Source organism: Colletes gigas, unplaced genomic scaffold (genome assembly GCF_013123115.1).
Source record: "Colletes gigas isolate AHSC1104 unplaced genomic scaffold, ASM1312311v1 Colletes_gigas_Sc00037, whole genome shotgun sequence".
Taxonomy (NCBI): domain Eukaryota; kingdom Metazoa; phylum Arthropoda; class Insecta; order Hymenoptera; family Colletidae; genus Colletes; species Colletes gigas.
The window spans coordinates 100,619-119,218 of NW_025106666.1; the positions used below are offsets into that span (position 1 = coordinate 100,619).

The 18,600-nt window shown below is 33.3% G+C and overlaps 3 protein-coding genes across 4 annotated transcripts; 1 reads left to right on the plus strand and 2 right to left on the minus strand.

Annotated features, from left to right (window-relative positions):
- Nucleotides 1-16: 16 nt before the first annotated feature.
- On the minus strand, nucleotides 17-3,149 carry LOC122402574 (alpha-ketoglutarate-dependent dioxygenase alkB homolog 4). The gene is made up of 5 exons (XM_043405494.1): nucleotides 2,937-3,149; nucleotides 2,104-2,229; nucleotides 1,474-1,566; nucleotides 643-1,070; nucleotides 17-184 (listed from the first exon to the last, which is right to left on the minus strand). The coding sequence occupies exons 1-5, from the start codon at nucleotides 3,036-3,038 to the stop codon at nucleotides 34-36; spliced, it is 900 nt and encodes a 299-aa protein (XP_043261429.1). The 5' UTR covers nucleotides 3,039-3,149; the 3' UTR covers nucleotides 17-33.
- Nucleotides 3,150-5,028: 1,879 nt separating this feature from the next.
- Nucleotides 5,029-6,591, plus strand: LOC122402576 (proteasome subunit beta type-4). The gene is made up of 5 exons (XM_043405498.1): nucleotides 5,029-5,200; nucleotides 5,622-5,828; nucleotides 5,913-6,059; nucleotides 6,129-6,327; nucleotides 6,397-6,591. Exons 1-5 carry the CDS (start codon nucleotides 5,070-5,072, stop codon nucleotides 6,484-6,486), a joined length of 774 nt encoding a protein of 257 aa, XP_043261433.1. The 5' UTR covers nucleotides 5,029-5,069; the 3' UTR covers nucleotides 6,487-6,591.
- LOC122402573 (methionine aminopeptidase 1D, mitochondrial) lies at nucleotides 6,509-8,479 on the minus strand. 2 transcript variants are annotated; one of them, XM_043405493.1, is made up of 6 exons: nucleotides 8,164-8,479; nucleotides 7,600-7,839; nucleotides 7,341-7,532; nucleotides 7,083-7,233; nucleotides 6,907-7,017; nucleotides 6,509-6,833 (listed from the first exon to the last, which is right to left on the minus strand). In XM_043405493.1, exons 2-6 carry the CDS (start codon nucleotides 7,765-7,767, stop codon nucleotides 6,643-6,645), a joined length of 813 nt encoding a protein of 270 aa, XP_043261428.1. In that variant the 5' UTR covers nucleotides 7,768-7,839; nucleotides 8,164-8,479; the 3' UTR covers nucleotides 6,509-6,642. The 2 variants fall into 2 exon arrangements, with proteins under 2 accessions (XP_043261428.1, XP_043261426.1); XM_043405491.1 differs by lacking the exon at nucleotides 8,164-8,479 and adding an exon at nucleotides 7,908-8,082.
- Nucleotides 8,480-18,600: the final 10,121 nt, after the last annotated feature.

Genomic DNA, 18,600 nt, shown 5'->3' on the forward strand with positions numbered 1-18,600 from the left:
CAGAAAATTGAATCCAACTTTTAGTTTACAATTTCATCGAAAGATCGAAGCTCTCTGTAACAGTTCTTTAACTTCTTCGTCCTTTGATAAATTATTTCGATAAGAAGTCGTTAATTCACGGTAAGCTAAACAAATTCGTCGCGATTTTACGTCTTCTCTCAGAACGCAGTGTTCCCATTCATACCTAAAAGGAATGTTTAAGATTAATACTTGTTCAAATAATGTAATAGATAACGACAGGAAACAACATAAAAAAATGGTTTTCTTTCACGTATTTTGTGTTGTGTTTTTTTTTTTACATTCCGTTTAAGACTTTAACGAAATATGAGCGTAGATATACATATTATTATAATAAAAAATGATTTATTTAGGTATACTTAATTAATGCTTTAAATAATTCTATTTTAAATTGTTAACTGTCTTCCTATTTATTTATGTATACTAAAATAGGAAATGATACGGAACAAAATAATTTAGCTCTGATTTGCAAAATACAGGGCACGATTTATTTTATTCAAGTATAGTAGATCTAAGCATGGTAAAATAAAAGATTTTTTTTTTTTAATTTGTTACGTGAAATTTTCATAACGTTAAAGCTTATATATTTATACTTCTATTCATAGCGCATAAAAACTCTCCTACCTTGCAGCACCATAAAGAACCATAAGAGACCCTTCAGGCATCGGTAGTCTTACAATTATATTTTGAACATCTCCATTTTCATTTTTTTCGTCGAACGTCGTGTCTTCGAACGTAGAATATTCAGCAACATTATTTAAATTATATTTGGTATTTGGACCAGAATAAGGAATCATCGTTAAAACTGAATTGCCCGTAACGTTGACGGTTACTATTCGTTCACCCCAAACCCAACAATCATCGATATGTGGATCTATCGAAGCTCCTCGAAGGGGGTCATATTCTAAAGTACATTGTTCCACTGTTTGGAAATTTTTAAGTATAGGTATTTCCAAAAATTTCTGTTGCACGAAGTGGGTAGATTTTGGGAAACCGTTGAAAGAACCCAACCGAAGTTTTTTCTTTTTGAAATTGCATTTTGGACCAAAGTTCTGAATTTGTAAAATTGTTCTTTCGATTACTTCATCGAATAATTATACGTTTTCAAAGAAATTTATAATAACTATAAAATACTTTTATTTCTTTGAATTAATAATATGTATTAGTAACTAATATCTTAGGATTCTAACCTTTATCCGTTTTCTGTCTCGACGTATACAATTCTCGCGTTTTATTAGGTCGTTTGATACAATTACTTAAATGTTCATTTTTTATTTTCGATTAAAAGAATTTGCAAAGTTAATTTGTTCATCTTCCCAATACGTTGATGTTTTACCATTGTGTCAATTTGATGCTAAGGAACAAATTACGTTTTGAAAACGAGGAACGGATGAAGGTTAGGACAATATTAATTTCTGTAATAAGAGATTATACGTTTTATTCTGCTGAAAATACCTGTTTTCTTCTTCCGCTCTGTGAAACTTCCCAAGGTATATCATCCAGTGCTTTCGTCAATAAAGCAATGTCATTATTATTCAGGAAATCGAGCTATTCGTACACAAAATGTGTGTTTTAATTATGTCGAAGCACGACTGTTTACGTGTACATAAAATTCAAAATATTATGATAAAGTTTTTGTCAATAAAACCATTGAACAAAACAGTTTAGCTTTTTGAAATTTTGTATTATATATTTTTATAAGAAACGCAATTTTGTTATTTTTGGCGTACGCCTTATTTTGGCACGTAGAATTATCTCCTAAAAGAATATTATTAACACTGGCAATCGGTAACGAGAATTCTCGTTTTCATAAGACTATACATTAGTACAATTAAAATAATTGTATGTGACTAAAATCACCGATCGTCAATGTGTTCATGTACGCATAGAAATTTTTCACTGTTCGAAGCGCAATTAGAAAAGACGTAATTTTCTTCGAAATGAAGTTCTATTTACCGTGTACGACAATCGTCCCTTTTTCATTCAAATCGATGGTTAACAAACACCTTACGTAAGGGAGTCCATTATAAATAATAATCGAAAGAAATATCAAAATAAACGATTTCTTAAATACAAAATAAATACCTTTATATAAACACCAGGAAATTCAATAGATTTGCCTCGATGATCCGGATGGTTTGCGTAAATATCGCTATTCCAACCGGGCCAAGAGAGGTTGCAAAGGGGACAGTAGACATAACTGGAATATTTCTGAAATATCAAATGGTTATAACTCGGAATAGTTAAAAGTGTAATAAAAATGCTCGCGAAATTATCAAAATTCTATATAACTATTATACCTTAGTGTCCCATATAAAATATACTATTATAAATATCAAAACAAATTATCAAAATTTGTGCGCATTTTGCACACAGATTAGATATATTAAATAATTTGAGGTAATTGGGTCTTTGGAAACAAATGCTAATTACATTATGAATTCCTAGCTGCTTTTAATATATTTTATTTTTACATGAAATTTAAAGATATTGGTTTATAGGAAATACAGTGCAAACAAAAAAGAAAAATTGATATATCGGCATAACAGCCTTGCCAAACCAGTTTTCAGAATGCTTATTATAAATTGCGTAGTAAACATAATTCTCTTTACTATCACTATATTTTCTGTATATAACTTTCTTGTTTATCAATTACACCACATTCCTGTTTTTGTTACATACTTAAATCACTACATTAGTTGGAAGGTAGATTAATTATTATAGATAATAAATACAGTGACCAAATATGTGTCTTGTTTATAATTAAAAATCTTTAATAACAAAGTTTAGAATCAAGAATAGTAAATACTACAAAGAATAATCAAAATGAAATTATATATCGAAAACGAGAATCAGTACAACGGTTATAATTTAATAAAAAAGGAATTGTAGTTTTTAAACATTTAATGAAATCTGACCTCTAATTGAATTTTGAGGTTGGGTTTCGTTATTTTATATTCCTTCTCGCATAAGAGACACGATCTTATTCCTTTACAACCACAAGGTCGAACTGTTTCCATTTGATAAAGAAATTAATCAACGATTTAAATTAAATAAATGTTACTTAATCGATTTCACAAGGCGCTTCTCTATCTTTTCTCTACATATTATAAAAGACGTCTATGCCAGTAATGGACTTTCGTGGGAATTTCTGATCATGCGCACTGGAGCGCATGATCACTGCCGTATACACTTAACTACGATTTAGGGTACCGTTGGATCCCAGTAAGGAACAAAATTTAAGGAAGTTACAGGGAAAGAGACAAGTTTTCATGAAGGAAAACAGCATAAAAGTACAATAAAAAGTGGAAAACAATTAATTATTTATTTAGTTTTTACGTGTGTAACCGATTTATTACATGAACACCAACATTTGTTGTTAGGGTAAGGAAAACTGCAGAAAACCTTACCAGTATTCGAACAAAAATATTGCACGTAAAAATGAACGTGAAACACACAAATACATAAAATATATAAACTTATATACTGTAAACATATACTTTATCAATATTAACTGAATACATTTAAATCAAATTAATTTCATATGTTTTAATCGACTTAAAACTAAAAATGTTGGAATTACCAACAGATCCCTTACATGCACTTTCTCTTGCGCTTAAGATACATGTATGGTAGCGGGCGAAATGTAGCTGTGACGTCATCTTACGCATGCGCAGAAAGGAATCCCGCGAGGGAAAATTCCCACGAAAGTCCATCACTGGTCTATCCCGTCTATCCAGTGTTATCAGACCGACTACTGGGTGCATCGGGAGCTGTACAGTGTGTACGCTGTCACCAGTTTGTTTACATCAGGTCACACAAATCATAATATCCGTGTTACTAACACACAGATGTCATAGATTCCAACATTCACTTTCCGAAGTACATACAATAATGAAGCGTCGCAATGTAGCGGTAATCGAGACATGTCCGGGAATCCCGATACTTTCGAGAATCCTGAACATTTTCGGGAACCCGACCCGACTCGATCTCTTCTCGACTCGTCCTGACCATCGGGTTCTCGCACACCTTTATCACCAACAAATTCGCCGACTCGCGCTTTTTTTTAAATCCGCCGTCAACCCGCAACGCCGCCCACTAGGCAGCTCATCCTGATGGAGATGTCACCCCAACTGGCATGCAAACATGTTACTGTTGCGCGTCCGGCGGCGTATTTCCGAAACTTCGTAGGGAATTCGGCCGGGAACGCTGCCCGTGGAGTGCTAAAGCACTCTGCTCCTTGGACGCGGGGGTTTCAAACGGAGATCGCTAGATAAGGAAAATAATAAATGGATACAACGATTTGAACACACGTAAATAGAACTTTAATTATAACTTAATAAAGGAATATAAAACAAAACAACCAGATTTCGCAGGAATGATCATAACCCGGTCGTACACTTCCGTTCTCTTAATACAAAATGCTTCTCTCTTTGCCGATTCAAATATACATGTACGATCTCGCTCAAGTTTCAATGTTACGTCCGTTCACTTTCGATCTCCGGATTCAAGTGTCGCTCTGCCGTTCGGTCGAGGCCCAGCCCACACGTAGGCCCCTCCAGATCGTCCCTTCCTTTATTCGGGCCGGGCGCAAAACTCTCGCACGCGCGTTCCTCGGCACACCCCCCGATCCCTCGAGAACGGTCCTTTGCGGCACGTGGCCGTTATCGGCTTTTGCATGCAGCTCGTTTCCGGCAATCGATAGCGCACGGCCCAAGTTCCTGGAATTACACACCTAGGAGAGGGGATCAAAGGGGAGCTCACGAATATCCAAACATCCGTCTCCAATAAATTATTGGCTAATCTATGACCCGAAGTGAAGTCATTAAAAGAATCTCTAACCACTTTTAAACCTTAGAATTGACGCGGACTCCACTTTGTCTCCCTTTCCTATTACATTCGTGTAATCTGATTTAAACCTCGCGCCCCCCAGAGCTTCTGCTACACGGCGCCAGGCGGCGACCGCAACATTACATATCTGAGCAGTGTGGCCAGAGCCGAGCTTCTTCTAGATGACATTTCAAAGTGTTTAAAACATACATACAAGAAACATGGCGCTTCATAGTACAGGCGATTGGTATTCTCCTGCACCGTTTTGGCAAAATGGACCAGCACCCGGTGAATTTTACAATTTTCCTGGAAATTCTACACGATCCGACGTTGGAGGATTTCAAAGATCTCAGTAAAACTTTTAGTTGTAATTTTCTTACAAAATTGCATGTCATGTCGCTTTTCATGGATGTAAATTAGGAACTCCTTTAAAACGATTAAAATTTATCTCATCATTTGCTTCCATAAAAGAATTTGTGAAAAGTATAATCTATATATATCTAATATATCTTTCAAGTTATGTTTATATTTTGAGTCATTCAATGTATTTCTAACCTTAATATCATTCAACGTTAATATGTTCATTGATGTGGCTTTTTTTTGTGAACATTTATATTTGACAAATCTATCGATATAAGCAAAAATAGTAACATAATCTTTTCACTTACATTCTCCAAATTTTGATAAAAATAGGGAACAAATTACAACAATATCTTCTTAGTGTATTGCTTCAAATGAATTTTTTTAATTGAAATGGTTTTACCTTTTCATAGGGCTCCAATAACAACTGGTACATCTGTAATTGGAATTCAATTCAAAGATGGTATTCTTATAGCAGCAGATGTTCTTGGATCGTATGGATCATTAGCTAGGTTCAGAAACCTTGAACGAGTAATGAAAGTCAATAAAAACATCATTCTTGGTGCAGGAGGAGATTACGCTGATTACCAATTCCTCAAAAGTAAAATTGAAAAAAAGATGTATGTTTTCATTATCGTACATTTTCATTATCATTTTATTTGTATTTTACAGTTCTCAAATTATAATATGTTTATGTATTATAGCCTCGAGGAAACTTGTCTGGATGATGGTTTATCTTTAAAACCAAAGGCTCTTTATTGCTGGTTAACACGATTGATGTATAACAAAAGAACAGAGTATGATCCACTTTGGAATAATTTCATTATTGGTGGCATAGAAGGTGATAAACTGTAAGTATTGTGTTTTTTCTTTTTGTGTTTCAATTGTACATGTAACATTTATTTAAATATTTTATATAGGTTTTTGGGTACTGTGGATAAACTTGGCACAGCTTATAGCGATCCAGTAATTGCAACTGGATATGGTGCATATATGGCAACACCTATTCTCAGAAAAGCTTACGAAGAAAATAAAGAAATGACTAAAGAGCAAGCAATAGAGCTCATATACAAAGTAATGCAGGTTCTATTTTACAGAGATGCGCGCTCTTTTCCAAAAGTAAGTTACATGTTATATTGAAACCATATAGTATTAAAATGCATGACAATTTAACTTTTTTGTCTCTAGTATCAACTTGGTATAATTACAAAAGAGGGAGGCACTGAAATACAAGGACCACTAACGCTAGACAGCTATTGGGGACCTGCTATCATGTAAAGATAAATATGAATAAACTTTTTGTTAATAAAAATATTTACGATATAAGTCTAAAAGAAGTACCATTGTTTAACCTCTCATAAATATAATTTATTATGGACAACAAAATTTTATACAAGGGCAAAATGCATTTATAAAAATAAATATTCTAAGAAGTTAACGCGTCAATATATCACAGCCAGTATCTGTAATTAAAATAGTATGTTCTACCTGAGCAGTACGTGAATTATCTACTGTGACGGCGGTCCAACCGTCTTCTAAAATTTCGATCTCTTGGCTACCTTGACTTAAAATTGGTTCGATAGTAAAAGTCATTCCTGGTAGCATTTTCCCAGGAGAATCATTTGCTAATAATAATAAAATACATTACATTATGTATGTTTAATATACTATGTATGAAAGATGAAAATAGTAGCATACAAAAATGTAAGATGTCCGGTGGTCCATGGAAGTAAGTACCAATGCCATGCCCTGCAAATGCTGGAACTACAGAATATCCGTGCTTGTTTGCAGTCTCTTCAACAATATTTCCTGAAAATTAAATGGAAATATATAAAGAATCTCCTTTACTGTATTTTAATTATTGCCATGATTACCTATGTTGCAAAACCTTTCGTTTGGTTTACAAATATCAATAGCATGTCTTAAGCACAGTTCAGTTACATTTATTAATTTTTTTCCTTCATCGTCGCATTCTCCTACCTCAAACATTTGAGAACAATCTCCATGATATCCATTTAAATATACCTAAATGATCAGAAACTTTACAATTTAAAATAAACACTAACACAAATACAGTATACAGTTATTTGAATAATCAATATTCTACCATAAGTCAAAAATATACTACACACTGTTACATCGACATTAAATATGTCTCCTTTTTGTAAGGGTCGGCTGTCTGGAATACCATGGCATGCAACATTATTAATACTAGTGCATATTGATTTTGGAAATCCTCGATAATTAAGGGGACTGGGATAAGCTCCATTACTTATAATCATTTCATGCACAATTACATCTAATTCGTCTGTAGTTGTGCCAGGCTGAAATAAAATTTACTAGCTCAATGAAACAGTCGATTAAATTTTATGTTAAATGCGTATTAAATACCTTTATATACTGTTTGATATAATTTAATACTTTTCTGGCAAAATGACAGCTGTCTCTCATACATTTTATTTGATTTTTGTCTTTAATTTCGGCTTTTTTTGGACCTTCCCTGGGTATAGACGATTCACTGTAAGATGGTTTAAATATACCCGACGGCACTTTTCTCATCTCAGAAACTGTCCATGGTTCGACAATTTCATAATTCCCAAAGACATTGTTTAGAAGTTTACGCGTTGGTAACTAAACAATTAACACACTGATTAGATGAATGACTATGTACAGCAAACATTTTTCTAGCAATAACGTACATTTGATTTTCCTTTAAAAAAATTTTTGAGAAACATTTTGTTACGATACTACGTGTATGATATATTTTCTCGTCGTTTAATTTTGCTTTCCATAAAATTTAACGAACTAAGGCTTTATATGTAATAATTTTGTAATAGAAATTTATGTCTTTTTCACACAGAAAGATTTATCATGATACTTTTCATTTATAAAACGATGTAACCTTTAAAATGTTTTAAATTGACTGACGTCATAATAATAAAGGATTAAACATACCGAACATTCATACGCATAATTATGTCTTGTTTAATAATACTTTTGACAGAGAATTTATATTGGATAAAAATTAATTTATAAATTATGAACAAAATGTAACGGCTAAAAATTATAAATAAAACTTTTTGGAATTAGAAATCATTACAATGAAAATATATGAAATATTATTTAAAAACTTAATTGGTTCATTTTATTTTAAATTTAAAATGTGGTTTAATTGAATAGATAACTATTCACGATACGATTAACAATTTAAAGCGATTCGTCAATAAAAATTAATAGTTTCCTCGTTGGTTCTTACGATTGGTTAGTAACCAACCCACACCACGAGGTATAGATTCTATAGAATAGACATTACATGCAATGCTTCTTTTTGTTACGCGAATTGGGGACTTGCGAGCCATCATTTCCGTGTCACTTCTAACGTTATCGGTTTAAACTGGAATTTTAATTTTGTACTCCTAATGACCAAATATTGAGAGAATTTAATTATTTCGCAAGCAATCAAAATTATACCTCAGGAGCGATACATTCAATTCAATGCCTTGTAAAAGCACAGACGAGGTATTCGAGTAGACCCTTCACCTTATAGACTTTCGTGGTCTACTCTGACTGCCATACCGACCTGCAAATTCGGAGGTGATTTTAGCGGCCTCTTCTCATGGATGGTGGTCAGTTGAAAAACTCACTGAATTAGTGTGATAGGCAAACAGGTGTGTAAATACATATGAGTTGAGAAGTACGAATTAATCGCGATTCTTTGATTAGTTAAAGTTGTAAATAATTTGCATGTAATCATCGAAGTGAATAATGTTAACAAATTCAAGAATCTTGTCATCTGCTACTATAAATCGACAAAAGTGTGAGTTATATTTAATTTGTACATTATATCGCCATCCATCAATATAATTCTAAAGTTAATTTGTTTTTTATTTAATTTAATTTATTTGTTCTAGGAAGTCGCGTATCCGCGGTTTCTATCTGAGGCATCTTTATTCCTTTTCGAATAACAAGCTTCGCGAGACATCGGCCCTTCCCCCACCCTGCCACCTAGTTCGTACTTGGAAAATTAACGTAGTAAGACTCGTCAAGACGTATCGGCGTTTCGCGGCCGAGGTGCGTAATTCGAACCTGTTGATTTTTCCATTATTATTACTCGCGTTTTCATTACGATCTCTTGCAATATAGTTTCGTTTCAATCATTATTTAATTATAATAATCGTTTATGTTTTTTAGTGGATCTTTATTTCGTTTCTGTTCCAGTCTCTGATTGAAATTCGATGCCATGGAAACTTTTATTGCCGCGTAAACGACACCATAACAGATGGCAGGCAACTCGACAAATGGAGGGAATATTGCTAACGTTTAAACAATTATAACAAAAATTAACGGGCATATTAATATTTATATATTTTTATTTCTCTATTAAATCTTTCGTTGCAAGCATGATCATAATTTTCTAATCGGCCATTGTTAAGATAAAATACGGAAATCCTTAACAAATTTTTTATCCACTTCGATATACTATATCGAAGTATAATACACAAATGGCGTTGGTAGATATTAACGATAAATTGAAATAGTTTATATTTAACTGTATTCTGATCGCGATTGAATATTTCTAAGTGTTATTTATTTAATTGTTTATTTATATTTCTTTCTTTATGAATTGTTGTAATTGCAATTTGCATACATTTTCGATGCAAGTTTAAGAAAACGTAGAAACTACATAGTTGGAATATGCTATACAAGCATAAATAACCAACGAACTTTAATTCTTGCAAATTTCGGAATATTTATAAAAATTACGGGATATTCTATCGTTCGATAAAGTAAACATAATCATGCTTACAACTCTAACTATGAAACTTAGTAATATAATATTTATCAATTGAATAATTGCTTATACTTAATTATTTTCGTAGATAATATTTTATCGTTGAAATTCTCATTGATTGAGAATATTTCGCCTTCGTGGCATTGAACTTTTACGTGGCAAACTATGTATACAGTATGACTAACTAAAGCAGTATTTCTGTTGACGAACTCTTGTAAGAAGAAGAAAAAAGAAAACCAGTAGACAAAGCACAGGTGTGCTTGTTGTATTTCTTCCATCCTGTCCCTTTCTTTTCAGCTCTATTTTTCCAGGAAAGTTGGCCGCGCGCAATTCGGCCGGTAGATTCAGTGAATGTGCGTAGCAACAAGTTTGTCTCTCGGGGTAAAGTGACCCCAAGCACGTCGTCGTTTACGGTGTTAGGCAAACGCGAGGATAGAAGGAGTATTTCCTACGCAGTTTTAAATTATTTCCAGAGCATCGTTCAAGTATAGGATAACTACTTGAATATATTCTAGTCGATGCTCAAGTACAATGGTCAATTCAAACAGAACTGGTGCTATTGCTAGGTTGCCTTGAGGGCAAAAGTTCTATGTCTGCTTTTACGCAGCGCGTTCGCGGGAGCTACTTCTCGATTAGTCTAATGGACACTCGCTAATAAAACCGCTAAGATAGGTACGTTGCTTGATGGGGATTATATCTTGCCGCGAGTGTCAAAGTAACGTTGTGTCGAGAGTTTTAGAAAAACTGAGCTCTTCGAGTAAGAAAACGCAGCCCTTATATACTGGAAATTGAGCCCTTACAGTGACGGGGCATTACCATGTAAAGTAATGAAAATTGGGCCGGGTGCTCACATACGGCATGAGTCAACCCCGTCCGAGGAGGTTGTGCGCTAGATCATCGGGCCAACGCCCAAGCTACCAAACGTTTCGGTCCCATACATGAATGATATGTAACATCTAAATCGCGATAACAGAGTCATTTGTTCGCCAATTTCAATCTTCGGCCACGATAATCTAATTTAATACTTCTTAATCAAATTAATTATTTTTTCAATTTGAAATTTAAACTCCTCGTTACCGGAATTAGAGTCAGTGCATCACTGAAGAGGATTATTGGGCGGTGCTCCACGAGCGAACAATGTAAATATAAATTTATACTTTGAAATTCTTAATTAAAAATCTCTATAATTTTAGCAATAGATTCTAATTGTTTTCGTGCATTTTTCTTACAGTTTCTGGACCTGATCCTGAACGGAGGGATGACTGATGATTTCTAGTAATCACTGGTGAGTTGCATGATGTTTGTGTTCCTTTGGTCCCCAACCATGTTGTAGGTGAAAGATCCGAATCAACACGGGTGACCAGTTGTATACTTGCTATTTTTGACGAGTTAAGTGACTGCGTGTATTTTCAATACCCGTGAGTAGTAACATCAACTGTTATGTTTTTTAGAACAGGTTTTAGGGTCTTGTTGCACTCGCGTTTCTTAATGTTAAAAATAAATATTGCACAATTTTTATCAAATATATGAAATAGTTTTATTAACTTTATATGAATTATATGATTGAGAAGAAAATGAATTAATATAATGTGAAAACATTATATTTATCACATGATCGAGTAGAACATTAATATAAATTATTAAATATTGATCGTTTACTTAATTAATACATCGTATGATGTATTTAATGTGCAAGAAGGCATTTCGCGACAGGTTGATTTTTGAGTCAAAGTAACATGCATTTTATACCAGTTATATATTTTAAAAATTTACTTTGACAACAGAATCGACTTTGAATTTTTTAAATAATACTTTATTAAATTTGTTTCAATAATGAATTTCAATTCTCAAATTAAATTATAATAAAATCTTAATAAAGTTTTTCATTTTAAATAATTAAATTTCAATTATAATAGTTTTATTGAATAATAGTATTTCAATATTAACATATTTTATTATTGATATATTACATATAACAAGTCGAGTCATTTTAACTCAAAATTAAATACGAAATACCGTTTAGCTATTAACCAGTTTTTCTAGTCGGGATTTTCAGACTAATTTTTCCGTGTTCGTTGCCTAAGTTTATGCACATGCCCAGGTGCTATTTGCATGAGCGAAGGCAACGGGGCACGATGACTTTTTTTTTTTTGAGCGTTTTAGATCACATGCACCTTGTTGGTTATCAGTGACCACAATTGGGTTACCTAGTGGAACTGATCATATTTAGAGCAATTGGTATACTTTAATGTCTTTTAATAAGTTTAAAACTTTTTTGCATGAGTCTATTTCTCGTAGGATCGTTAGTGAATTTTGTAGCTTATGTTGAATCCTCTTCATATTGTATTTAGGGCAAATTGTCAAGATGCGTTCAATAGTATTTTGTACGTTACAGGCGTGCAGGAATTTGGTTCGGTTTTTGTGATAAGGTATGAGTGTATCCAGCTTGAGTGTCCTATTCTTAATCGGGTTGTTTCCACTTGATCTTTTCTATTTAGTGGTAGTGCCGGATTGAAGTCATATACGAATTAGTAATAAACGCGATTGCTTGTAGAGTTGCGAAATACTATTTTTCGCGTTTACTTTTCAGGGTAGTGTTGCGAACAGTCACGATTCGCGTTGCTTTTTTACTCTTTTATATATATAATAATGGATGTCAACCGCGTTTGTAATTTTCATGTTATAAATTAGCGTCGCGATCTTGATTAATCGTGCGATTTTTTATTTAACGTTGCGATATTTTCAATGCACAAATTCTGCCCCAATTGTAGTACTAGTAGTAGTTAGTTTATTTTGTGGTCTGTACATGTGTATGTACATGTACTAATAGCCTCTGATTAAAGTTAGAGTTGATAATAATATACAATGTTCGCGTTTGCTCGTAAAGTTGCGAACAAATATTTATCGCGTTGATGTGTTAGTGGTGCGACTAAACACGATTCGCGATTGTTTTTATGCAAACCTAGGAACCGGACGTTTGCTTTAAGAACAGCGTTGCGAATTTTTAGTAAACGCGATTGCGAATTAGAGTTGCGAATCACTATTTTTCGCGTTTGTTTTTCAGGGAAGTGTTGCGAATAATTACCATTCGAGGTTGCTTTTATTCTTACAGGTCGCGTTTGGAATTTTTTCTATTATAAATTAGCGTTATGATTGTTGATTTCTCGCGTTGTTGCCCCGTAGTGTTGCGATATTTAAAACGTCTAACTTCATTCCCATATGTGCCACTCTATTGTAGTTTTAAGTAGCTTGAACTAGTTAGTTTATTTATTGCATGTGTATTTGCATCAACGATGGGCGCCGCCAGCACCACGATCCAGCATTTGTGGGCAAAACGTGATTTGCATTAGCGTTGCGAAACATAAATATATTTCCATTAAAGATAGAGTTGCGAATATACAATAATCGCGTTTGCTTGTAGAGTTGCGAATTCCTATTTTTCGCGTTTCCTTTTCAGGGTAGCGTTGCGAATTCCATACGCGATTGCTTTTATCGTTGTTTAAGAATAGCATTGCGAATTAACTGATCGGTTTGCTCTTAGCGTTGCAAATTACTATTTTTCGCGTTTCCTTTTCAGGGTAGCGTTGCGAATTCCATACGCGATTGCTTTTATCGTTGTTTAAGAATAGCATTGCGAATTAACTGATCGGTTTGCTCTTAGCGTTGCAAATTACTATTTTTCGCGTTTACTTTTCAGGGTAGTGTTGCGAATAATCACCATTCGCGGTTGCTTTGATTGTTATAAATCGCGTTTGGAATTTTTCTATTATAAACTAGCGTTGCGATCTTGTCGCGTTTTTTTATTAATTAGAGTTCCGATCCAATGCTCAAAAGCTGGCCAAAACGCTGGCCACTGCACCAGGATCATCAAGAAGTAAGCTGGGATTCTGCAAAGCCTCGAATGGCTCAAAATCATTATTAAAATTAGTGTTGCGCATGATTGAATATGGATTCACGCGATTTAATTAATAAAGGAACCCTGTGTGGTTCATTTTACGAATAACAAACACCATTCGTGTATAGTTTTTTATTTTATAAATTAGCGTTGCGAAAGAAAGAATGGTCCACTCACGGGTTGTTTGAATTTAAGACGAGTGGACGCTTATTCCAACTATCTGAAATATATCTTTTCTTTATATATTTTCCAAAAGAAATCCTGCTTGAAAATACTGTTGTAAATAGACCAATTGTTTTATTCTTTATAACGTGTTAAAATTTGTAATCTATGTGAATGTATTTTTATCACAGATTTGTGATGCATTTAAAAATGCTATATTATGATTAATTTTATTGTAGATTGAATTTATGATTCCAATATATATGTATATCTATATTACTAATTATTCATTATTAGAGTTGGTAATTTTTACGGGATATATAACCTTTGCAACCCAATTGTTATTTATAAATAGTGAATATTTTTATAAATATTCTGTATTCTTTGCAGAAATCAAAGTTTGTTCATGATTATTGTTTTAATTGATGGAAAATAAAATGCTTGCATCAAAAAGGTATGCAAATTGTAATTCGATCTTTCATATTGAGAGTTAATTTCCGTGTAGAATCGTTATTTTCGTGCGTTATTGCTTTTTCTGTACGAACCTAATTTAGTTTTCAATACAGTAAAATATAATTATAGCAATGTATACGTCTTGAAAAATTTGTTATTTGATAAACGAAACGAAAAATAAAATCTAGGGTAACAAATGAATAAAATTTTCAATCTATTTCGTATTTATCTTAACACTGAGACGAATTAACTTTTAATTTAACTTTTCATTCAATTTCACGTAATATTTATGTCTTTAAACTTTTTAGTATCAATTTTTACTCGTGGAAGCTTTAGTTCAAATATTAATTTCATAATATCACTTTTACTATGATCGATTACCATTAGTCTATCTTGTCGGTATATAATTATTTTTTTCTGTGCCCATTAATACACTTTCATTTCAGCTATTAATCCTTTAAACAAGTTCTTGTTACAGAATATATGTATAATCATTGAAGAATGGAATTGGAAATGGTACACGGATTCCATCTTGATCGTTCTTAGAGAAATATTTCATACAATTCTATTTATTGTCTGAGTTTATGTTTCAGGGAAACATTGTGGGATTAATCAAGACACTAAGAAGAAAATATCTTTTCATATTTCTTTGTTTTATATGAGTTATATTTATTGGATATGAGTTATTGTTTCAGGACAACATCGTGGGATTGTCGAAGACACCAAGAAGAAAATATCTTGTCATACCTCCGTTTTATATCGGTTATATTTATTGTATATAAGTACAAATGTATATGTATAGGTAGAAGCGTTCTCCAGCGTTTTATTAAATACTACTGAAACGTGTGCGTAAATTTAAGTGGGAATGATTAATATTAAGGTACATATTAGTATTCTAATTTGCAAGGTCCATACGTGTAGTTGCACATTTCTGGTTGGATCTTCAGTGTCTTATTAGGCACTATCATAATAAAAACATCCATTTAAGAAGAAGCAATTAATAATAAAGTACATATTGGTACTTAAAAATCAGGATTCGTACGTGCAGTTGCACATTTCAATTTTATTTCTAAAAAACATGTGATGGATTATCTAACATGTATCAACATTTTGTTAGGTTTTTGATCTCTTCATCAGAGTTTGTACGTGCAGTTGCACATTTCAATTTCGTTTCTAGAATACATGTGTATTATCTCACATGTATTGACATTTTGTTAGGATCTTCATCTCTTCATTGGGCAGTTCTTTTAAGAACTCTCCCTTTGTAAATCACTTCTAACTTTTCGATAGCTTCTCCCTTAGATAGGTATTCGAATTCCTCGCCAAAGGAAGGGTGAGGCTAGGGTGGGTCTCCATTCGCAGCAACCTCCACGCGGTGAGACCTGGGGATTATTATTTACTATGTAATTAATATAATTATTAATTACATAACAAATAATATGAGCTAATGGCTGTGTTCTTTTTATAGTTTCACATACCTTCTTCCCCCCGGTGTGCGGTCTGATAACATCCATTTCGAGTCGCAAATACGTTTTTACCGAGTTATTTTTTTAATAAATGATACGTTATAATTTAAAATAAAAAATAGAGGATTTTCGGTGTACTTATCAATGAGGTACATCCTTACGTATTTTAATAATCTTGATATCTTTAAATAATCTTAATCGATTGGTTACTCCAATGAAATCAATCGATTGATGCTCAATTCTGGACCGTACAGCTTTCATTCCGTTAAAAAATACTAAAATTTCTGTAATTTAATTTTCTGTCTCACTTCTACTTGTGTTTATTTCTAAATCTGTTGGTAACGTTGCGAGTAATACGAAAATGATAATGGGGCTCTAGAGCCCCAGAAAAATGGACCGAAAAACTACATTGGGTGAAAGCACAGACGAGGTATACGAGTAGACCTTTCACCTAATGTATTTTTTCGGCTCGTTTCTCTGGGGTCCCGGGACCCATTAGCATTTTCGTGTCACTCGCAACGTTACCAGCAGATTCAGTAATGAATTTTAACACTAGAAAGACTGAAACTTAGTATATACCTATATTGCCCAAAAGCAGTCAAAATGACTGCATTGTGAACAAATAACTAATGTGCAAAGAAATTTGTTTAAAATTAATTTTTAATATTTTTTATATTATTTACAGTTATATAACAAGTTATTAGTAAATATTAACAATAAAAAAAATTTACTTCACTTGAAAAAAAAAATAATTTATGCATTATTATTTGTACATTTTTTGCAAATGAAAGTGGAAATCTTTTTATGTGTACATCTTCCGCAAACATACTTTTGACATTTTTCACATATATTATTTGTTTTGTTGTTGTTGCAAAGTCGTATTTGACAAATTTTACGTTTGTTAGAATGGATTGCATTTGATGATGTTGCAGTTGATCTTTGTGGGTCTTCATGTTCTGATGAATTTTTCTGTCTTGCAGCTCTGTATTCGGTGGAAAGCTGTTCTGCTAATTGAAACAAGAACTCTTTTCGTTGTATTTGTATTCATTAGAGTCTGAACTACTTAGCACCCTACACCTTTTCCTGGGCATATTGCTGACACTTTCATTTTCATCATTGGTGATCGACTCTTCATCGCTATCTTCAGTGTCAGATGTTTCACTTTGAATATAATCCGCTTCATCTTCAGATGATAGTTCAGAATTTGTTGCATCTAATTCTATATCGGAGCACTCTTCGCTTATGTTCGTTAAAATTTCTAATAACTCACTTCTATTCGACATTTCTTTCATGAATTTAGGGCGCAAAAGAAATAAAATAAACAACTTGTTAGAACAAGTATCACTGCATAAATATTCGAATAACAAGTACTACTTTAGCTTATTGAGAAACTGCATCTTATCAAGTATACGCCCAAATCGACAATTTATCATGCACTTGTATGTTATCATGTGTTAGTAATCGAAAAAAAATGAAAACTGTTATTTCAATACAGAGCCGAACTGGTCATATAAGAAATTTACTCAATTCAATAATAAGAGTCATTTGATTATTTAAAATTTCCCAAGCAGTCAAAATGACTGCTTTTGGGCAATATAGGTATAACATATATATATATACCGGAAATGAAGGAGGGGAGAGGTAACTACAATTATTAATAAACGCATTTATATGTTGTACAAAAAGTCACAAAATTCTAAGAAATTGTGTCATTATATACATAATTGTTTTTCTAATTGAAATTAAAAAGCAGTCAAAATAACTTCCTTGGGCAATCTAGTGTTAATCCCTTCCATAGTCAATTCACATGGATTTACGCAAAACTACAGCTGTTTGCCTATCAATACTAATTCAGTGAATAGTTTCTCAACTGACCGCCATTCATGAGAAGAGGACGCTAAAATCACCTTCGAATTTTTCGCTCACGTATGGCAATTGTTCGAACTGACGTACAAAAAGACAACAATTAACGACATACACTCTTCCAAAGTGGAACAAAATGTTAAAAAGATCATGTATCAAATTGTAAGGGGATCGTCGTAAGAAGGCTTTAATCTTCGTAATGGTTTCAAGGGGTCGATGATCAACAATGACTAGCTTATGGTTACTGGTGGTCAACAGTGAGGTTGACATCAAGGTCAGCGGTCCAGTGAAGATCCAGAAATGGTCAAGAGGTGGGACCAATCGAAATAGTTTCTTTGTAGACAAGATAGTCTTAACTGTTAACTTTAACTTTGGCTCTGACTGGTCTCCCTACCCTTTCATCATCTTAGACATATAAGTAGGGTCACTGCGAAGAATTCTTCAGTCTCGTCGCGAATTTGGAAGTGTACAAATATCCAGAAGGGAATCAGGGACCTCTGCTGGCCGCTGCTGACCACTACTGACCAGCATTGACCAGTACTGGCCACTACTGACCACTACTGACTCAATTCTGACTAGTGCTCCTACCACTACTGACCACTACTGACCAGTGCCGGACGGTGATGGCCTGCGGTAAGAACTGTTTAAAAATTCTCTCCCCTCTTTTATTCTATCGTTTGATGCCAATTTTGCTTCAATGAACTGATTTTGCCTTGCTTGTCTAACTGATGTTGCTATAATATGAATATTTTCTTACTTTA

What these genes read in the sequence shown, in the direction of transcription:
- LOC122402574 (XM_043405494.1), bottom strand. Translation starts at nt 3,038, where the DNA reads ATGGAAACAGTTCGACCTTGTGGTTGTAAAGGAATAAGATCGTGTCTC. An exon ending in ACCTCAAAATTCAATTAGAG is followed by an intron (nt 2,230 to 2,936) that starts GTCAGATTTCAT and finishes TTGATATTTCAG; the next exon opens with AAATATTCCAGTTATGTCTA. An exon ending in TTCCTGGTGTTTATATAAAG is followed by an intron (nt 1,567 to 2,103) that starts GTATTTATTTTG and finishes GTGTACGAATAG; the next exon opens with CTCGATTTCCTGAATAATAA.
- LOC122402576 (XM_043405498.1), top strand. Translation starts at nt 5,070, where the DNA reads ATGGCGCTTCATAGTACAGGCGATTGGTATTCTCCTGCACCGTTTTGG. An exon ending in GGAGGATTTCAAAGATCTCA is followed by an intron (nt 5,201 to 5,621) that starts GTAAAACTTTTA and finishes ACCTTTTCATAG; the next exon opens with GGCTCCAATAACAACTGGTA. An exon ending in AGTAAAATTGAAAAAAAGAT is followed by an intron (nt 5,829 to 5,912) that starts GTATGTTTTCAT and finishes TATGTATTATAG; the next exon opens with CCTCGAGGAAACTTGTCTGG.
- LOC122402573 (XM_043405491.1), bottom strand. Translation starts at nt 7,943, where the DNA reads ATGTTTCTCAAAAATTTTTTTAAAGGAAAATCAAAT. An exon ending in TTTTTAAAGGAAAATCAAAT is followed by an intron (nt 7,840 to 7,907) that starts GTACGTTATTGC and finishes TTAATTGTTTAG; the next exon opens with TTACCAACGCGTAAACTTCT. An exon ending in ACCGGACATCTTACATTTTT is followed by an intron (nt 6,834 to 6,906) that starts GTATGCTACTAT and finishes TATTATTATTAG; the next exon opens with CAAATGATTCTCCTGGGAAA.